The 20,944-nt window shown below is 55.0% G+C and overlaps 1 protein-coding gene across 1 annotated transcript; it reads left to right on the top strand.

Annotated features, from left to right (window-relative positions):
* Positions 1–4,345: 4,345 nt before the first annotated feature.
* On the top strand, positions 4,346–19,239 carry NLRP12 (NLR family, pyrin domain containing 12). The gene is made up of 10 exons (XM_004694074.2): positions 4,346–4,634; positions 5,548–5,622; positions 7,579–9,215; positions 10,961–11,172; positions 12,694–12,864; positions 13,776–13,946; positions 15,407–15,577; positions 16,988–17,158; positions 18,447–18,617; positions 19,083–19,239. The coding sequence occupies exons 1-10, from the start codon at positions 4,346–4,348 to the stop codon at positions 19,168–19,170; spliced, it is 3,156 nt and encodes a 1,051-aa protein (XP_004694131.1). The 3' UTR covers positions 19,171–19,239.
* Positions 19,240–20,944: the final 1,705 nt, after the last annotated feature.

Here is a 20,944-nt window from a genome sequence, read left to right as displayed (position 1 = left end):
GGGAGGGGGCTGGCGGGGATGGGCCCAGCGAAAGGACCCAGAGGAGAGCAAAGAAGGAGCAGAGCGAAAGAAACCCCAGGAATGTGACTATAAAACTGAGGCCACCAGCCCTCCCTGGTGGCACAACAGGTTAAAGTGCCTCACTGCAAGCTAGATGCAGCTGCTTCAGCACGAGATCGATCCCCGGCCAGGGAGGGATGCACACTGCAGCTGACCTCTCCTGTCTCCCTGCTGCTCCCTCAGCACTGGGTTTCAGTGGATCTGCTCCCCACAGTCTCTCTAGTCAGTCCTCTCAGCTCCCCACACCTCTGGCCTGCACCCCAGCTCTTATATGCTTACGTAAATAAATCTTAAAAAACAAAAACCTACTAATTCAAAAAGCAGGCCTCCGGGCGTTCACCAGGGCTCTGTTTACAGCAGCGCGACATGGAGACCACCCAGGAACCTACCACAGATGATGGATAAAGAGGTGGTCCGCGTCCACCATGGAAAATCACTCAGCTACAGAAAAAGACAAATTCAGTCATTGGTGCCAACTTGGATGGGCCTGGAGCAAATGATGCCAAGTGAAATAAGCCAGAGAGACAAATACATCTAATTTCACTCACTAGTGGAATATAAAGAATATAGACAAACACTCAGACTCTAGCAACAGGGTGGTGGACTCCAGGGGAGGGGAGGCCGTGGTGAGAAGGGCCCTCACTGGTGGGCGGCGAGCAGGAGACCGGACCTTGGGGGGGCCTGGTGAAGAATGCAGTCCTGAACCTGTCCGTGGCTGTAAACTGATGTTACCGCTAGGAAAGGAGAGTGCCGTTGGGGGGTGGGCTAAGGGGGAGGCCCTCGCGTGCTGCATCTGTCAAGAAAGATCTGGGATTCTGGGAGAGCTTGTGGCAGGAACTCGGCCTGGTCTGAGGCGGCAGGGTAGCTAGTTTAGGTTCCACACACTGCCCCTTAGTTAACTTTTATTTTCTGGCTGGTGATAGCTTCTTAGTGCTGAGACTTAACCCTTTGCGCCACCAGGGAGGCCCTTTTTATTTCATATTTTTTAAGATTTATTTTTATTTACTTACGCATACAATAACGGGTGTAGGGCAGAGGTGTGGGGGGAGTCAAAGGATTCACCAGAGAGAGTGGGGAGTAGGACAGGGGGACCTACTGAAATCCACTGCTGAAGGGAACAGTGGGAGACAGGAGGGGTCTGCAGCTCCCTGGCCAGGATCGAACTCCTGCTGCAGAGGCCGGAGATATCTTGAAGCTGAGACTTCACCTCTACACCACCAGCGAGGCCCCCCCGGGTTAACTTTTAACATTATTGACCACAGGCTGAGTCTGCCAGTGGGCCGGGCAGGAATGGTGAGAAGCCAGAGACCCAGGATCTCCCGGAAGCCTCTGACGCCCGATGAGGAAGGGGCCAGCCCAGCTGGGAACTTCCTGCCGGCTGCGGTAAGTGGCATGAGGACACAGCTGAGCAGGAAGTTTCACAAGGCCTTGCCCAGAGCCCAGGGCACCCAGCTGCCAGGGGCGCAGCGTCATTATGAGGGGCAGAGGGCGCGGCCTCCGGCTGTTGCAGGCAGCCCTGGGGGGCTGCGGGGGGCTTCATCTCTGCAGGCCTCCGTGTGCCACTTTTTCAAATCAGGTTTCTAAGTTTCCTCCCAGCTCCTTCAAACGCTTGAACTTTGGAGGCAGACACACCTGAGTCTGAAAGTTACTGTTTTGGGGCGACACGCTCCGGTCCTCAGTTTCCCCATCTGTAAGCTGGGAATGATGGTCTCGTCAGGACCCCTCGAATCTGAGCTGCGGCTGCTGCTGGTGCGCAGGGCCCCCAGGGGGGTGGCAGGTGTCCTCTCCAGGTGTGTGTGAACAGCCCTGCGGGCTCTGGGCTCCCCAGGGCCCCTGGGGACTCAGCCTCCCACATCTCCTGGAAAAGTGGGAGATGTGATCACACCGCAGTCACCACCATGGGAGTGCGCAGGGGCCACCCAGCAGGGCAGTCAAAGCTCCCCTCCACCATCTCCCCGTACCCAGTGATCGTCCTCACGGGCACTGACACCCCTAGTTTCTTTTCCCGCTCGCTGGCTCTCCACAGGCGGCTTCTAACATGTGGTCAGCTTTCCCACTCCGTCGTCCATCCCGCACCTGTCCCGTTCGTGCGTTCATACTTCTGTCTTCATAACTGTCACGTGCCTGTGGAAGGGACGCGTCATTGCCCAGACCGCCTGCGCGTCTCCCGCGTGTCTGGCCCTAGGAAAACAGAGTCCGAGTCACATCCCAGCCCACACCTGAGCCTCCCGCGAGAGCGGCCGCCTGCCGGGGCCAGGGGAGCATTGTCAGGAGTCCATGGAGCCCACATCGAAACTGATTCAGAGGGGTGGGCGTGCCGCTTCTCAAGGGGACTAGAACTGATACACGGGAAACAGTGACCCGGTCCCGCAAGGAGTCCCAGTGTGCCCGAGTCTGTCCGGCTCCAGGCCCCGCTGTCTTCCCAGGGCACCCCGCCATTTCCAGGGCTTGCACGATGACCCTCGACTTGGGAAGTGGGGCGCTGTGCTGAGACTTGAGTCAAGGAATGGGACGCCAAGGCAGGAGCAGAGGACCGTGGCGGGAAGACCTCACAGCTCATTGGAGTTGAAGCCGCTGCTTCCTTTTCTAATTCTCCGAGCGTCGTCATCGGAGGAGTGCTGAGAGCCCCACCTTCAGACAGGGGAGGCGCGAGGCGGGAGAGATGCCCGAGCACCCAGGCTCTGGCAATGAAGTGTAAGTTGCCTTTGAGAAGAGCATTTGCTTCACCGGCTCCCTGCCCACGGCCGGCAGCCCGAAGCTGTGCCAACCACCTGTGACCACGTGGTGCCGGTCAGGACGATGCCGGTGGCGTGGGCAGAGCTCAGCCCGTGGAGCGCCTGGGCGCCAGGCCCCCGTTCCCTGCCGCCCACCCTACCGGCGGGCTGTGGCCAGGGCCGGTCTCGCTTGGACGGACGGCGGGCTGCTGAAAATGTGTTGTGCAGATCACCAGAGTGTTGCATCCACCCAGACAAATCAGGAGGCGCGAGATTTGGGGCATATTTAAAAGCAGCTCTAGCCGGATGGTGGGTGACGTTCTTTTTAAATTCGTCTATGTGTGTATATGTATGTGTGTGTATACACACATATATAGAAAGCTGCATTTTTATCATTTTATCTTACTGCCTAAATAGCTCACTTAGGTTGCATTTATAGTGCAGATGATTTTCTCACGTTAACTCACATACCATCAACTCACCCTTTTAAATGTGTCCGTGCCGCGGGGGCCGGGGGAGGGTGCTTGTGTATTTGCAGATTTGTGCACATGTGGCCCTGGGCGGCACTGGAGCCAATTAGGAGCCTGCTGGACGTGTGGCTTCCGCCGTCTAGCTGCTGGGGTGGGGTCAGCCCCCACAAAAGGGCCGCAGGATCTTCTCATCCCGCCCGGGGTCAGCCTCTTGGCCCTGGGAGGGAACTAGCAGTCCATGAGGCTTGCAAGTCTGGGAAGTTGGTTAAGAAATGAAACCAGTTGGGGCTGAGAGCAGCCGGCCCCTAGGCGAAGGGGAGTTTCTGTCCTTGCTGCCCTGGGGAAGAGCGGCCAGCTGGGCATGGCCCTTTGCAGCAATCTCTGCCCCCTGTCATGACCTGGAAGAAGGCACTTGAGGCGGCAGTATCCAGTTCTGGGCTTTTTAGTAAATAAGTCTTCTCTCTCTCTAATCATCTCTAATACCGCGTCTTCTCTAGCAGAGTGAACAACAGGTGACCCCTCCTTGTCTGCCAGTCCTGTCCTCGAGGCACCAGGTCCCAAAAGGCACAGCAAAGGCCCGTGGTCCACTCTGCCTACAAGCCCGGGGTCCCCTGTGGGCGGCCGTTAAGTCTCAGCTCTGTGAAGCTGCCACAGCCACGGCAACAGGGGTTTCGATCCCGGATCCCCGGGCAGGGGTCTCCCCGCTGCCCCCTCAGCAGTGGATGTCAGTGGATCCGCCTGTTCTGCTCCCCACTCTGTCGCTGGGGAGTCCTCTCAGCCCCACACCTGGCCTGCACCCCAGTTCCTGTGTGCATAAATAAACAAATCTTTTAAAAAATGATTTATTTAAAAGAAACAAGTGAAATGCTTTCTCTTGAGCAGATGCTTCCGCTATTTCATAACCTCCCCCCACTTCCACTTGTGAGTGACATGAGTGAGGCCGGGGGCAGGGGACTCGAGGGTGCGAAAGCAGCTATTTCATCAGCCAGGCTTTCGCCTCTCTCCCCCCTGCAGCCTCTGCCCGCCGACAGCCAGACGCAGGCATGTTGGGACTGCCTGTCCTGGTCTCCAGCTTCTCTCCTTCGGGTCCACGCTGCCCCCATGCCCCGCACCCCAGTCAGGGATGGCCTCTGGCTCCTGTCCACCTACTTGGAAGAGCTGGAGGCCATGGACCTGAAGAAGTTCAAGTTATACCTGGGGGCTGCGGCCGAGCTGGGGCAGGGCGGGATCCCCCGGGGGCGCATGGAGACCGCAGGTCCCCTGGAGATGGCCCAGCTGCTGCTGGCCCACTGCGGGGCGAGGGACGCCTGGCGGCTCACTCTGCGCCTCTTTGAGCGGATCAACAGGAAGGACCTGTGGGAGCGAGGACAGTCGGAGGAACTGGCGAGGGGTAAGGAGGTGACGGGACAGGCATGGTGCGATTCCCGCTCCTGGGTGGGAACCCCTGAGCCCGGGGCCCAATGCATGACCAGTTCGTCACGTTCTCACATAGCCTGTTTAATTCTGTTTCATTTGAGACACAGTTTTCCTCATCATCACACAGGTTATATGGCCCACCTATCTTTTTTTTTAAGATTTATTTATGCATACGAGAACTAGGGTACAGGCCAGAGGTGGGGGAGTGAGTGAGAGGAATTACCAGAGACAGAGTGGGGAGCAGCCTAGACAGACCGACTGAATCCACTCCTTAGGGGAGCAGCAGGCAGAACAGGAGAAGTCTGCTGCGCCCTGCGGGTCAGCTCCCTGGCCGGCATCAAACTCTGGCAGCCTTAGCTGCAGACAGCTTAATAGGGCTGAGATTTAACCCCTGTGGGCGCCTGGGAAACATTACATGGTGTTAACTTTGTATTTGCTGACCTCTACACACACCATTGGAATGTGAAGTCTATGGGTGAGGACTTGGTTTCTTATCGCGATGTATCCAACACCTAGAAAAATGTCAGGATAATACTGGCGCACACACAGAGCTTCAGGTTTCTTTTATGATTATATCGTGTGTGTGTGTGTGTGTGTGTGGGGAACACAATGAACGCCTGGATGACGGGTAAGACACGGACGGCCACGGGAGGGAATAACACAAACTGACTCAGAGCTAGTCGGCTGGACGGACTGAAGGGGCCGGTGGCGGTGCGGGCCTCACCACGAGGAAGGACGGTGGGTGATGAAGAGCGCTCGCTTCCGGCGGGGCTGAGGCATATGAGGTAACATGCTAGTGTACGAGGTATCTGCACAGCTTGATGGATAGTGGCTCGAACGACTGCGTCAGACACCTGTCAGCTGATCTCCCCAAATTTCCCTTCCAGAACCCCCGCCTGGAGGACAGCCCCCCCCGGGGCACCAGTCAGGATGGGCTCTTCCGACCCAGTCTCCCCAGAAAGGTGAGCCCCGAAGCATGTGCCCGCTGGCATGAATTGGGTCCCATGTACCAGACTCTTGTACCAAGAGTATTTAAGCAAAACAGGACATTTCTTCAATGTTTGCTTTAAGAAGTCTTAAAGCAGCAGGTTAATGCGCTACACTATGAAGCTCCAGCAGCCACTGTAGCATGAGTTCAATCCCCAGCTGTGGGGGGTGTGAACCCCCAGGGCACGGCAGACCTCTCCTGATCGCCTACTGCTCCCTCAGCACTGGATTTCAGTCAATCTGCCTGTGCTGCTCCTCACTCTGTCTCTGAGGAATCGCCTCACCCGCGCCCACACCCCCCACCCCGCACCTCTGGCCTGTACCCCAGTTCTGTATACATAAATAAACAAATCTTTTTTAAAAATATCTTGGGGTGGGTGGGTTGCAGGGTTCATGCCAAATCCCAGCATCTTCCTACATTTTCATTCCACTGACCTTTGGAGACTGGAGTTCTGCCCTTAGACTAAAGCACCCCTAATGGACAAGACTTTGCAGAACAATGTTTGAAAATCAAAGACCTAATTCATTCTCTGATGAGAGACTCAGAGAAATGAAGTTACTCAAGTTGATTTACTAGCATTGTAGACTAAGAGCTTTCCTTATTTTGCACGAGTTTGTACAACATGAATTACCGCAGCTACATGTTCGGTCAAGGTTCAGGAGAAATAAGGCAAAATACGATTCATCTATCACACTTCAATGTAAAAAATCAATAATGGTGGATGGTTTTTTAACCTCCATTGAATTTTAGTTTAAATGTTATCTTTATCATTCACCCTGGCTTTCACGGATGAAAATTACTTTTTAATATAAAACTAAAAATCAGACTTGGAGTCTCTTATCAAAGCGAGGTCACATTGGCACCTTTCGGCTGACTTTAAAAAGGAATGCCATTCTGATGCTTGGTGCAACATGGGTGAACTCTGAGAGCATTCTGCTGAGTGAAATGGACCCAGCACAAAAGGACACTCACTAAGGCCGTGAGGTACCGAACAGTCTCACTCTAGACACTGGGGTGGGGCCAGGGACTCCGGAGGAGAGAACGGGGAGTTAGTGCTCAGTGGCTACAGTCGCTCTCAAGGAGGATGAGGCAGTTCTGGACATCAGTGGTGATGCAGGCACAGCGCTGTGGTGCACTTTGTGCACCCACACTTTGAGCAGTCACAGTGGGAGGCGCCCGGTCATGCATCTGTTACCACCCCTGGGAAGCAGGAGTCCACACCTCCGTTTCAACACAGTCCTGGAATCACCTTCAGATGTCTTTTACCTTCCCGTGGGCAGATATCCTGGGCCTGGGATGACCTCCAAAGGATCCACTTTGTTAAGATCAGAGCTTCCCCACCCTGGCAAGATGGGTCCCGCGGCCCGACAGCCCTGTGAGCGGCTGTGCCTGGCCTGCACCCCCGTCTCTGACCACCAGGTGGCAGTCGCGGCGCCCGGCCCCAGACCTGGGCAAACGTCCCCAGGCCGGAGAATGAGAGATGATTTTCCAAGCAGGCTAGGCAGAAGATATATAGAACAGATAGGTTCTCCAGCGCAGATTGCATCTATCTTTTTTTCCAGAGGGCACAGAGAAAACTTGCTGTCTCCTAATTTAACATGCATTCATGAGCCTTCTCGATACAGAGGCATTTCTGCTCCAGGAGGTGGGGGATGGGGCTCAAGAGTTTACATTGGGCCAGGTTACTTCAACAGGAGCCCCAGTGTGCGGCAGGGAGGTGGGCTCTTCCTCGAGGCGCGCACCGTCTCGTCTTCCATCTTCCAGGGGTGCAGGTCTTTGGGGGGAAGGACCAAGGTCCTCGGGTTCCATCTAGAAAATGGTTCCAAGGCTGTTGGGAAGCAAGGAGCACTAGACCAGGGTTGACTTTACAGTTGACGAATTCATGAAAGGTTGGTGACTCTTCCACACATCCTTCATTCCTCTCCATCAGATCCCCGGGAAGTCTACAAGGACTATGTCCGCAGGAAATTCAGGCTCATGGAGGATCGCAACGCACGCCTGGGCGAGTGTGTCAACCTCAGCCACCGATACACCCGGCTCATCCTGGTGAAAGAGCACTCCAGCCCCCTGCGGGCCCAGCAGAAGCTTCTGACCACGGACCGGGGACACCAGACCAGCCTCATCCAGATGGAATCCCTCTTCGAGCCGGACGAGGAGCGCCCCGAGCCCCCGCGCACCGTGGTTCTGCAGGGCGCAGCCGGAATGGGCAAGTCTATGCTCGCCCACAAGGTGATGCTGGACTGGGCGGATGGGAAGCTCTTCCAAGACAGGTTTGATTATCTCTTCTACATCAACTGCAGGGAGATGAACCAGGGGGCCGCAGAGCGGAGCGCCCAAGACCTCATGTCCACCTGCTGGCCGCAGCCCAGCGTGCCCCTTGGGGAACTCATCCACGTTTCTGAGCGCCTGCTGCTCATCATCGACGGCTTTGATGAGCTCAAGCCGTCCTTCCACGACCCTCAGGGTCCCTGTTGCTTCTGCTGGGAGAAGAAGGGGCCCCCAGAGCTTCTCCTGAGCAGCCTGATTCGGAAGAAGCTGCTGCCTGAGCTGTCTTTGCTTATCACCACCAGGCCTACCGCTCTGCGGAAGCTGCAGCGCATGGTAGAGCACCCCAGGCATGTGGAGATCCTGGGCTTCTCCCAAGCGGAACGGAAGGAGTACTTCTACAAGTATTTCCACAACACAGAGCAGGCCGCCCAGGTCTTCAATTTTGTGAGGGACAACGAGGCCCTCTTCACCCTGTGCTTCGTCCCCCTGGTGTGCTGGGTCATTTGCACCTGTCTCAAACAGCAGCTGGAGGATGGGGGGCTTTTAAGACAGAAGTCCAGGACCACCACTGCCGTGTACATGCTCTACTTCCTGAGCCTGATGCAGCCCAAGCCGGGCACGCCCAAGCTACAGCCGCCGCCCAACCAGAGAGGGCTGTGTTCACTGGCCGCAGACGGCGTCTGGCATCAGAAAATCCTGTTTGAGGAGCAGGACCTCAGGAAGCACGGCCTGGACGGGGCCGACGTCTCTGCCTTCCTCAACATGAACATCTTCCAGAAGGACATCAACTGCGAGAAGGTCTACAGTTTCATCCACCTGAGCTTCCAGGAGTTCTTTGCCGCCATGTACTACGTCCTGGAAGGTGGAGAGACCCTGACTAGGCTGCTGTCTGAGTACGGGTTTTCCGAAAGAAGCTTCTTGGCGTTCACCGTCCATTTCCTCTTTGGGCTCCTGAACCCGGAGATGAGCAGCTACCTGGAGGAGAGTCTGGGCTGGCAGGTCTCTCCTCGCATCAAGGCACAGGTGTTGAGCTGGATACAAAGCAAGGCTCAGAGCGAGGGCTCCACGCTGCAGCAAGGCGCCCTGGAGCTGTTCACCTGCCTGTACGAGATCCAGGAGGAGGAATTTATCCAACAAGCCCTGAGCCCCTTCCGAGCGGTGGTGGTCAGCCACATGGCCACCAAGATGGAGTACCTGGCCTCGTCGTTCTGCGTGAGAAACTGCAAGAACATGCTTGAGCTGCATTTGCACGGGGCAACCTGCAGGGAGGACGAGGAGCACAGGCCGAGGGGCACAGGGGTGCCCAGTGCTCAGCCCGCACAGCCGTGAGTACCCGTCGGGTGCTTTCTCCAAGTCCACGCGCTTCACCAAGGTCATGCTCTCAGCTGGGGTGACCCTGGGCGCCACTTGATGACCTGGAGTCGAGCTTGGCTGCCACCCTGGGGGGGTGGGGAGGGGAGAAGCGTTTCTTCCCCAGGCCAAGCAGTTCTGTGTGCACAAACTCTTCCCTACCATTTAGCCCAAGCTGCGGGCCTGGGGACAGCAGCAGCTCCCGCAGGAAAGGGCTGCCCCGCCCTCCCGACTCAGGTGCCAGGCGAGAGGAGTGGTCTGCAGGTTACCCTCAATGCCCGCCTCACTTGGCTAGGGAGTCCCGCCAACCTTCTCCCCGGGGTTGATTATTCACTGGCGCGGCCCCTGGAACTCGGGAGAAGAGTCTCCACTCTTCACCGGTTACCCAGGGCTTGGAAGAAAGACTCGGCGAATATCCGGAGGCAGAGGTCTGAGTGTGTGCCCCCCCTGGGCGCTCCCTGCTCACCACGCGGGAAGCTCTCCGAATCCTATACTTCGGGGACGTTCCCGGAGCCTCCATCTTGGAGGCAACAACTGGTCCTTAACTCCACTCTCAGCTCTCCTCTCCTTTCTCTGGGGGGGGGGGATGGGGCTGAAAAACCCAAGCTTCTAATCGTGGTTTGGTCGGCTGGAGACCAGCCTCCTTCAGGAGCCCACCCCGCGCGTCACCTCACAGAACAAAGACACTGCTATCACCCAGGAAATTCCAGGAACTGGGAAGCTCTGGGTTAGGAACAGGGGTCAAAGGTCAAATGTGAGAACAAAAGACAGACCTAGGCTCTTATCGCTTAGGAAATCGCCAGGGTTTTAGGGGCTGCTTGTCAGGAACTGGGGATGGTGACCAAATACACTTTTTCTACTGCCTGGAAAGTGGGAACGATAGAATCAAGTGCTTGCTGGGCTCTGGCGCTAGACAGATTAATGGCTCCCTAAAGCCGCCATGTTCTGACGCCTGGACACTGAATATGAGAGAGAGCTGATGTGGCAGAAGGGACTTTGCAGGTGCGATTAAGTTAAGGGTTCTGAGGTGGGGGGTCAGCCCTGAATTGTCCAAAGTCGTCACGAGGCACAGAGAGCCAACTGAAGGGGATGAGGTTGGAGTCAGGAGATTCCTGGGGGGTCGGAAGGGGGCCCCCGGCAGGGCACCCCTGGAAACTCAAAAAGGCCAGGAAATGGACTCTTCCCTGGAGTCTCCAGGAGGAACACAGCCCCAGCCACACCCCGGGAGACCCCTCTTAGCCTTCTGACTTCCAGCCCTGGGAGATAAGTCTCTCGCGTTGCTTGCCATTGTGGTGCTAGGAAACGAACAGAGCGACGCTGTCGCTGGTCACCAGTGGGGGCCAACCAGGCTGGCCGGTTCCATGGGCAGGAAGGAAGTGTGCCACAGCCCACAGAGCCAACCGTGTGCCCACCAGGTGTCTGGTAGCCAGACTTGGGTTTTCAAGGGGGGTGACCCCAGGGCAGAGCAGACCTCTCCTGTCTCCCCGCTGCTCCCCTCAGCAGTGGATTTCAGTAGCTCCACCTGTTCTGCCCCCCCACTCTCTCTGGTGAATCCCCTACCCCCAACCCCACACCGCCGGCCTGCACACCAGCCCTTGTATGCCTAAGTAAAATAAAATCTTAAAAAAAAAAGTAACAAAATGCTTCCCAAATCGTGACATGCCATGCAAGTGCCCAATGCAATCACTGTGAAGTGGCCGGCACAACTCCCCTCTGTCCTGCTTCTTCCACGCAGAGCCAGGAGCACTGTTTTGCCGGACGCCTACGGCAGGCAGCTAGCTGTCGTCCTGAGCGCCAACCCCAGCCTGCTAGAGCTGGCTCTGTACCACCACGCGCTGGATAGCCAGGGGGTGAGGCTGCTGTGTCAAGGGCTCAGACACCCCAACTGCAAGCTCCAGAGCCTGAGGTGAGTGCGAGCTGTGGCTCCCCGCGGAGTGTACTTCACCACGATTGAAGTTAAAATTGAGGCTCCACACTTTCTCGCTGTCATGTCTGTGTGCCATGTACCTACTTAAAGAATGCGTATTGTCACCAAGCGTGGTGACATGAAAGTATGGCTTAGACTCACCAAAATGGAACTAGGTGTATCTGAAGGCCGATGCAAACACCCCCGCGCCAGCAGCGCACTGGCGAAAAGGCCGCCATCTTGCGAGCCAGACACACCCCAACCCCATGACGCCCCGCTTGCTGTGTGCACCGACCGATTGTGGGGGCGCCTGAGGTAAAGTGCCTTACCGGGGTCTCTCCCCAGCCCAGTAAGGGCAAAACCATTGTCCCAGCTTTCATGCAGTTGGGGGAAGGTGTAGTGACTGTTGCAAGTTCTAAAACTGTTCCCCCTGTGGCCAAAATGGTTTCTGTTGGGTCCCAGGGGAAATCCACCACTTTGAGGGTTCTTCTCAGGCTGGACACAAAAAACAGCATCGCAAGGTCAGCAACAGAAAGCCAACATAATATGCAGCAGGGCTGTAACGGTCACTCAGGTCTGTCAGTTGGCGAGAAAAGAGTATAATTTTTTTAAAGATTCATTTATGCATACAGAATTGGGGTACAGTCCAGAGGGGCAAGGGCGATGAGAGAATTTACCAGAGACAGAGTGGGGAGCAGAACAGGAGGACTGACGAAGTACTTTGCTGAGGGGAGCAGTGGGCAGGTCAGGAGAGATCTGCCGTGCCCTGGGGGTCACTCCGCGGTTGGGGATCGAACTCGCGCTGCAGGGGCTGTGGACAGCTTTCAAGTGCTGCCCTGTCACCTGCCGCGACACCAGGCCGGGCAGGGCCGGACTTCATTTTTCATTTTAAGAGTAAACATGAGGTTGTCAGACAGAGAGGACACATTTTTGGAGATAAACTTACAACTGGATGAAACCCCCAACGCCTTTCTTCCACATCAGTGAGGGGAAGCAGTGGTTATTTCTGCAGTTATGAAAAAGTCCGATGCTTAGGACATGATGACTTAGATTGGGGAGCGCACAGGACTTAGGCAAGAGCAGGGTTTCTCAACCTCAAGCGAGTTCATTGATCTAGGCTCACAGTTAGGGGGCTGGAGGAGTCAATGCTTTCCCCCTAAGGAAAGCATTTCCCTGATTGCTGAGCACCCAAACATTGTGTTTTGCTTTTTAAAATTATTATTAGGACAGAATTCACATCCCAGGACGCTCAGCGATTGTTTCTGTTATATTCACAAGACTGGGCAACAACCCACTGCCTGATTCCAGACACCATCGCCACAGCCAGAAGCACCACACGCACGCAGTCACTCCTGCCGGCCTCCCGTCCCTGGCGTCCACTCAGCTCCATTCATTTATTTTAGAAAATGGGGGAAATCCGTGCAGATGTCAAGAAGGCGGGAGAGAAAGGGCTAGAGACAGGGTCCCCACAGAGATCGCCGAGGAAGCGACCTGACTCTTCTCTCCTCCCTTCCTCCCCAGGCTGAAGAGGTGCCAGGTCTCTGGCCCCGCCTGCCAGGACCTCGCCGAGGCGCTGGTGGCCAGTGAGAATTTAGTCAAGCTGGACCTAAGCAGCAACAGCCTGACGCTCCGGGACGTGCAGCTGCTGTGCGAGGGACTGAGGCGCCCCCAGTGCCGGCTGCAGGTGATTCAGTGAGTCTCTGCCCCTGATGCAAACTCGTCCCCACCGTGTCCCACAGCGAACCTGTCATCCGCGAGGGTTGGCGTTTCCCCAAAGGCCATGAGCCCAGTCTCCACCTCCAAGCCAGGGCCGACTCCTCCATGAACGCAGATCCTGCACTGCGCTCTGAGCTTCGCACAACCTCTCTCTGCCTTCCTGAGTCCGCCCTTCCCTCGGTGGCCACCTGCCCACCCAGCACCCCAGCACTCCTGACTGGCCACGCCCCGGCAGCCAGAGCCCGAGCTCCTTCTCGGACCTCTTAGTGAAGTGACTCTCTTGTCCTGTGACGACACTTCTAGAACAAAGCTCAGTCTTCCACCTCTCCTTTGCTTCCCATACGAAACCCCCTAGTCCTCACACTCTGACACCAAATGTGTGGGCCCCACCCCGTCAAGCAGTTGTGTGACGCCAGCTGAGTGTCCCACAGTTGACGTCAAAATAGCATCAGACTCCACAGGTGAAGGGCCCAGTCTCGGGACACCGCTGCCAACACACTTCGGGTGCCAGCTGCAAACTCCGTCGCTCACCTGTGTTCTCACCTACTGGCTGTAGATTAGAGGTTCTGCGGCCTTGCGGGTATTTGCTGACTAGACTCACAGAACTGGGGGAGATACCCATGTCCATTGGCCAGTTTCTAAAAGGAGATGACAGAGGACTCAGGTGTGTGTCACCCTCCACTGTGGGTGGGTTCACCCCCGCTGGAAGCGCCCGGAACCCTGTATCACTGGGATTTCCTAGCTGCGTTCTCCTCTGGGCAAAGTCTTGTTAATCTCTGTAGCTTGAGCGATGGACATCATGCCTGGGGGTTACACGGGGGCAGGGGAGGAGCCATCGGATGGCAGAAAAGCAAGATGGTGTCTCTGCCCTGACTCTTCGCCCCCAGGTTGAGAAAATGTCAGCTGGAAGCTGGGGCTTGCCAGGAGATGGCATCCGTGCTCAGCACCAACCAACATCTGGTGGAGCTGGACCTGACGGGAAACGCCCTGGAGGACCTGGGTGTGCAGGAGCTGTGTCGGGGTTTGAGGCACCCCGCCTGTAGGCTGCGCATCTTGTGGTGAGCTGGGGTGGGGGGCGACCCATTGGAAAGCCAACTGGAGCTGAACGATGGTGTGGGATTACACCTGTGCTTTGCTCACCCTTGTTCACAGCAGTGTTATTCCAAATGACCAGAAGGTGGAAACCACCCAAATGTCCACAGGTGGGGGATGGGGTCCACAAAATGTGGCAGACACACCCCAAGACGCTTACTCTACCCTACAAGGGGAAACTCAGGTACATGGAGGACATTCTGTGAAGTGAAATAGGCCACAAAAGGACAGAGACTATTTGATTCTGCTCACAGGAGAGACCTAGAATAATCGCACACACAGAGGCAGAGAACAGGACAGCGGATTGCAGGCAGGAGGAAATGGGGAGCTTCTGTGGGGCCGGTGAGAAGGTTCTGGAGGTGGGTGGCAGTGATGGCTGCAGACAGGAGCGTGTTCGCAACGCCTCAGAGCTCTGCACTCGGCTGCAGTGGTAACCTCATGTATTTGTTCTCTCATATTCTTGTTTCTCCAACCATTCTTGGACATCCAGGTGGCTTCCTTTGGGCTATTAAATAACGCTGCTATGAACACTGGTGTACAGAAATTTGAGCCCTCCCTTTCGATTCTTTTGGTTATGTAACCAGAAATGGAATTGACGGAGCCTGTGGGGATTTTTAATTTTTTGAGGCACTGTCATGTTGCCTTCCGTAACAGCTGTACCATTTATATTCCCACTGACAGTGTCCAAGTTCCTGAATTCTCCACATCCTCACCGACATGTATTCTGTGCTGGGTTTCAGGGTTTTTTAAAAATGTTACTGTAGAGGAGCCATTATTTATGGGTGTGAGGTGCTATCTCATTGTGCTTGGTCATGTGGAACATCTTGTCTTTTTTTTTTAAGATTGATTTTATCTATGCATACAAGAGCTGGGGTGCAGGCCAGAGGGACGAGGAACGTGAGGGGTGAGAGGACTCAACAGAGACAGAGTGGGAGCAGAACAGGCAGCTCTGGGCCCTCCCTGGTGGCGCAACGGGTTAAAGCGCAGCATTACGAAGCTAGCTGCAGCCGCTTCAACAGCAGCTGGATCCCTTGCCGGGGAGTGACCCACGTGGCACGGCAGACCTCTCCTGCCTTGCCCGCTGCTCCCCTCAGCAGTGTCCTTCGTGATCTGCCTGTTCTGCTCCCCACTCTGTCTCTGGTGAATCCTCTCGCGGCCCCTGCCCCTCTGGCCATATGCATAAATAAATAAATCTAAAAAAAAAAAAAAAGAACAGGCAGATCTACTGAAAGACACTGCTAAGGGGAGCAGTGGGGAGACAGGAGAAGTATGTTGTGCCCTGGGGGGTCAGCTCCCTGGCCGGCTGGGGATCATACTCATGCACGTTTTTTAAACAAGTCTGTTTGAAATGTATTACTGTTAAGGGAGGAGACAGTTAGCGTTGTCAAGAAGACACTGTCATGGAGTTGGAGTGGTTTTCTCGCAGGTTGAAGATCTGCCGCCTCACAGCCGCCGCCTGTGAGCACCTGGCCTCCACCCTCAGTGTGAACCAGAGCCTGAGGGAGCTGGACTTAAGCCTGAATGACCTGGGGGACCCTGGGGTGCTGCTGCTCTGTGAGGGGCTCAAGCATCCCCACTGCAAACTCCAGACCCTCCGGTGAGTCCCGCTGCGCGCTCCACACCACAGGAACCCAAAAACCGCAGTCTGTGCCCTCTGGGCTCACTGGCCACCCTCCCTGCCCTCTTCTCCTAACTTCTGCCCAGCTGTGCCCCTGAGGCCCTGATGACTTTCTTTGTCTGTAAATAGCCAAAACAAGTGATTTTCGCTGAGGATGCCTTCCCAAGCCTCCAGATAGGTCTGGTTCCCAGTTTCATGATCCTTACTACCAGCAATTTATTCATTTCTCACTGCTCCGAAGCTGTCACAGCCACTGCAGCATGAGTTCGATCCCCGGCCAGAGAGTGACCCCTGGGGTGCAGCCGACCCCTCTTGTCTCCCCGCTGCTCCCCTCAGCAGTGGATGTCAGTCCATCTGCCTGTTCTGCTCCACACTCTGTCTCTGGTAAAAACTCTGGCCCCCTGCACCTCTGGCCTGTACCCCAGTTTTTCAACACACAAAAAATAAATCAACACGGTTGTGTGTAAAATGTTCTTAACTTCTGTTTTTGTCATCACTAAGTAGTGAGGCTGGTGTCTCTGCATGTGTTTAACAGCTTTTTGTTCCCACCTCTGTGCACGGCCCGCTCATAGTGTGCCCATGTGGTGAGCGTGCTCTGTACTTGCCTCGTTGATTGGAGATGTTCCCCGAATACTGCAGATATTAGTCTTCTGTGCACTGCACTTGGAAATGTCTTCGGGACCGTTGGCAATCAGCCAACCTGCACGTGAATCCTTTCATCCAGTGAAAATCGTTGTTTTGAGGTCAAATCTATATGCATTTCTTTAAAAAAAATATTTATTTATGCATGCATACAAGAACTGGGGTACAAGTCAGAGGTGTGGGACGTGAGAGGACTCACCAGACAGAGTGGGGAGCAGAACAGGTGGAGCTACTGAAATGCACTGCCGGGGGGAGCAGCGGGGTTCAGGGGAGGTCTGCTGCGCCCTGGGGGTCAGCTCCCCAGTCAGGGATCAACTTTGTACTGCAGTGGCTGCGGACAGCTTCCTGGTGCCGCACCTGACCCCTGCCACACGGGAAGGGTCCCCGCTTCCTTTCGTGATGCTTTTTGCAGCAGCGTGTAATGAGGAAGCCGTCCTTTCCTGGCTGAGGGTCATGCCAGCTCGCTCGTAAACCCTGTTTCCAAAAGGGTGTTTGCTCAGCCTTTGCATTTGTCTCTGCTCCTATCCCAGTCCCGTCGCTATAATAGCTCTATTTTTTGTGTACGTATGTGGTATGTACTATATTTATGATCTATTTAGATCATCCTCCACCCCAGAAGGAACCCCTGCCTGCTTTCTCCCTGTCTCTCAAGGGTACACGAGTCCATGAACTCCGCCCCACTCGGGGGCTGGCACCCCTGGCCTGCCCCGAGGTGTGTGCGGAGGGATGAGCCGACTGTCTTTGCAGGCTGGGCATCTGCCGCCTGGGAGCCGCCGCCTGTGAGGGTCTGTGCGCAGTGCTCGGGGCCAGCCCCCACCTCCAGGAGATGGACCTCAGCTTCAACGACCTGGGCGACCCGGGCACGTGGTGGCTGTGCGAGGGCCTGCGACACCCAGGCTGCAGGCTCCGGAGACTGTGGTGAGTGGCTGCTGGTCGTCACTGGGGCGGGGCGTTTCTTGCCCTTTTGTTTTTCTGCATAGGGCTTTATCCCTCCCTGGTGGCACAGGGTTGTCTCAGCACTATGAAGCTATCTGCAGCCACTGCGGCCTGGGCCTGAATTCGATCCCTGGGCGGGACCCACAGGACGCAACAGACCTCTCCTGCTGCTCCCCTCAGCAGTGGATTCCAGGACATCTACCAGCCCTCTCTGTCTCTGGTGAATCCTCGCATCCCTCACCTCTGGCTTACACCCCACTTCTTGCATGCATAAACAGACTAGCTCATTTTAAAACATGAGTAAAAAAGTAGGGCCCTTGGCACACAAGAGCTTAAGTTGATTTTCTCTTTTTTGGTATTTATTTATGCATACAAGAACTGGGGTGCAGGCCAGAGGTGGAGGGCTGAGAAGATTCACCAGAGACAGAGTGGGGAGCAGAACTGGCACACACTGAATTACACTGCTGAGAGGAGCAGTGGGCAAGACAGGAGAGGTCTGCTGCACCATGTAGCTCGGCTCCCTGGCCCACCGGGAACTGAACTCATGTTGCTCCGACTGGCGATAGCTTGATAGAGCTGTCTTTAACCCCTGTGCCATCAGGGAGGCCCCACCACTGATTTAATAAATGCTACCCATTCTTGTTTTTATTGTAACAGCAGTAAATACAGGGAAAAAATTGGAGACAATGCAAAAAATAAAAAAGTAAATCAGAGAGCACCAGTTCTCTTGACTTCTGAAAATAAAGGCTTTTTTGACATGTAACTGAAAAACCACTTCAGGCATGGCTTAATCTAGGTGTTCGGAACTTCAGTTTCCATTTTCTCTTGTATTTATTGCTGTACTGATTCCATTAACAGTTAAAGTTAACCTTGACCCTGCTTGGTGACAAAATGCCTTCCCAGCTTCAAATCCTGAAAAGAAAAAAACCAAGAAAACTGTGGTTCTGAATCCATGGCTCTGCGTGGATCCTGTGTCCACATCATTTGAGTTTGATGGAAACAGAAACCACCTCTAGAGCTTGAGGACATGAATTCTAGGCGGACTGAAATGGGCCTCAGTGGAAACTGGGGCACAACTCCCAGGAGAGGGATAGGTACTGACCACATCAGCAGGCGTCCGTCAGAGACGGAACTGAGGGCCGCCATAGTGAGTCTCCTAAATGCCTTCCATGGCCACCTTGCCCTTGACCTGACCTGGTCTGGCTCTGTTCTAACTTCTGTCACACTGGTCCCCTGAAAACATCACTAACTTCTGATATTGTTTCAACAGGCTGGATAGCTGTGGCCTCACAGCTAAAGCTTGTGAGGATCTTTCTAACACCCTGGGGACCAACCAGATCCTGCAGGAGCTTTATCTGACCAACAACGCCCTGGGGAACACAGGGGTCAGGCAGCTGTGCAAGAGACTGAGCCTTCCTGCTTGCAAACTCCAAGTCCTCTGGTGAGAGCTGGCCCCTGATCCTGGGGCCAGCACATGGGCTTAGAGTGGGAGGGAGGGGCAGCGAGCCAGGCCCACTGATGGCACAACTTACCCAGAAAATTGAAAGTTCATTCCTGTGGAATACACAGGAGGCTTTACCTCTTGGGAGGTACCTATAAGCCCTGTCTGTCTACATGACTTAATTTGCTACCTGTTACCCTCTCTGTGCTATGCAGTCATCGTAGCTCTAGTGAGGGTCTGGAACAACTACTGGCCTTCAGTACGGATACTGTCACTTACCAACTTAGGGAGAGACTTTTGCAATTTAGTACCCAATATCCCCGTCTATTAAATGGGGAAAATAGTTGCATCTTCAGGCTACTACAGAGGAAGTGAACACTGATTAGGGCTAGAGAAACAGTGAGATTTGATGTGTGGACTGAATGTCTCAATCCCAGACGGTCACCCTGTTTCCACTCTTCTCAGGCTATTTGGGATGGAACTGAGCAAATCCACCCACAGGCGGCTGGCGGCACTACGAGCAACCAAGCCTTATCTAGACATTGGCTGCTGAATGCTATCTGCTGGTTCCTCTCAGGTCAAGCCCACCCCAGGACCAAGATCTTTACTCAAGATAAACTCATGCAGCATAAATCTGTTTCTGCCTGGACTCTGCAGTCAGCTTCTGATGAGATTTGGAGCTTTGATTTCAGGAATATAGGTGCCATGGAGAGAATTTAGGGGGGCAGGTGATTCTTGAGTTGGGGTCTCAAGGGAGGTTGATGTTTTAACTCCACTGGTCCCCCACCCCCAAGGTGACAGGGGACCTTGGCAGTTTTGCTGGCTGAAGGCCAAGGGTCCTGCTGTATTTCTTACAAAGTCTAGGACACCCCCACCCACCAGTGTTTGGTTCAAAACATCAAGGGTACCCACACTGAAGGATGACTCGGGGCTCATCTGCAACCACCGTAGGTTTGTTTACGTTTGTTAAGGGTGGTTTCATTAAGGAGCCGAGCCGGGCAGCAGGGAGCCTGCCCCTTGCTACAAAGATCAGTCTATGCCCGGCAGAAGCCAGCTCCAACTGTGGACACCCACCAAAGCCAGGCAACTTTGGGCGAGAAGCCCGCCCATGTTTTGGGATAGATCAATGAAGCCAAGCAGGCTTTACTGTTGTAGAAACCTTAGGCCAGCCAGGGACTGCCCAGGGTCCCAACACGGCTAGGGAAGCCTCTAGGCTGAAGAATGTGAAAGAACTTAAGTGCTCAAGTTCTTTGGAATTAGTACTAAAGTCCTTGTGCCCCACTTAGGTTCAGAAGCCTGCAGAAAGGGGGCTTCCTGAATCCAGTGCCCCTACTTCAGGCAAGTGCTTCCACGTGCCATGCCTGCTGCTCCCAACCTCTGCCCCCCACCGCGCGCCAGGCCAGACACCCTGTTTCCTGACAACCTTGGGAGGTGGGCTTACTCTTCCATTTTGGTTGTGACTAAAGCCAGAGAAGTGGCAGCCCTGCCGCGCTCACAGCTGTGGGAGACAACCGCCAGGTGCCTGGACAACTATGGAACCCAGCTGCAGGTGAGGGCGGGGCTCAGCTTTGCATCCAGGTCCAGGTGGGCTTTGAGTAGGCCGCAGGCCCACTACTAGCCCTTTTACTGAGCTTGTACCTGGCAGAACTTTAACCGAAAGGGTCATAACAAAAGGGGGTCCTCAGTTACCCATTTGGAAGCTTCAAGTTGTCCCTTTTGGGCAATTATGTAGGAACCCCAAGCTGGACCTAGGACAGTGACCTAGATGAGGGGCAAGTCCCTCCCCTCACAGCAAGGGCCTCTTTCAGATGCAAAGTCGCCTCAGCCTTGACAAAACCTGAAGTTAGACTTGAGATTGGCGCTTGCTAGACAGCTAGAAGAGGCGCCACAGCAGGGGTGTGGGGTGGGAGTGAGGCGGGGGCCAGCCAGGAGAGAAGCTGCCCAACTTGCCCTAGAGCTGAAGGGATGACCGAAGCCCAAGCCCAATCGGGCTTATCAGGAGGCTCAGGGCCCCACCACTCCCTTCCCAGTCAGTTCAACAGAAAAGCCAATCAAAATCGAAAGCTTTATTGGATCTTACACTTGCACTCACCTTCCCATTACCCAGTGGCAAACTCAAGCGGCTGCCCCCTGCCCTTACAAACTTTACACAGTAAATCACAAGGCTCTGAAGATCCCCAAAGTGCCATCTGAGGATGCAACCCGGCCTGAAACCAGCGCCACCCACTTCCAAGCTGGCCTTGTAACCCAGCACGCAGGAGCCCGGGAACGCAAAGGGCCGCGGTTAGCGATTTCCAAACGGCCAGTGGCCTTCCCTCACGGCCCAG

This window comes from Condylura cristata, unplaced genomic scaffold (genome assembly GCF_000260355.1).
Source record: "Condylura cristata isolate star-nosed mole 26May11 unplaced genomic scaffold, ConCri1.0 scaffold00041, whole genome shotgun sequence".
Taxonomy (NCBI): domain Eukaryota; kingdom Metazoa; phylum Chordata; class Mammalia; order Eulipotyphla; family Talpidae; genus Condylura; species Condylura cristata.
Note: the sequence above shows the minus strand (reverse complement) of the source record. Positions and strands in the feature narration are given on the sequence as shown.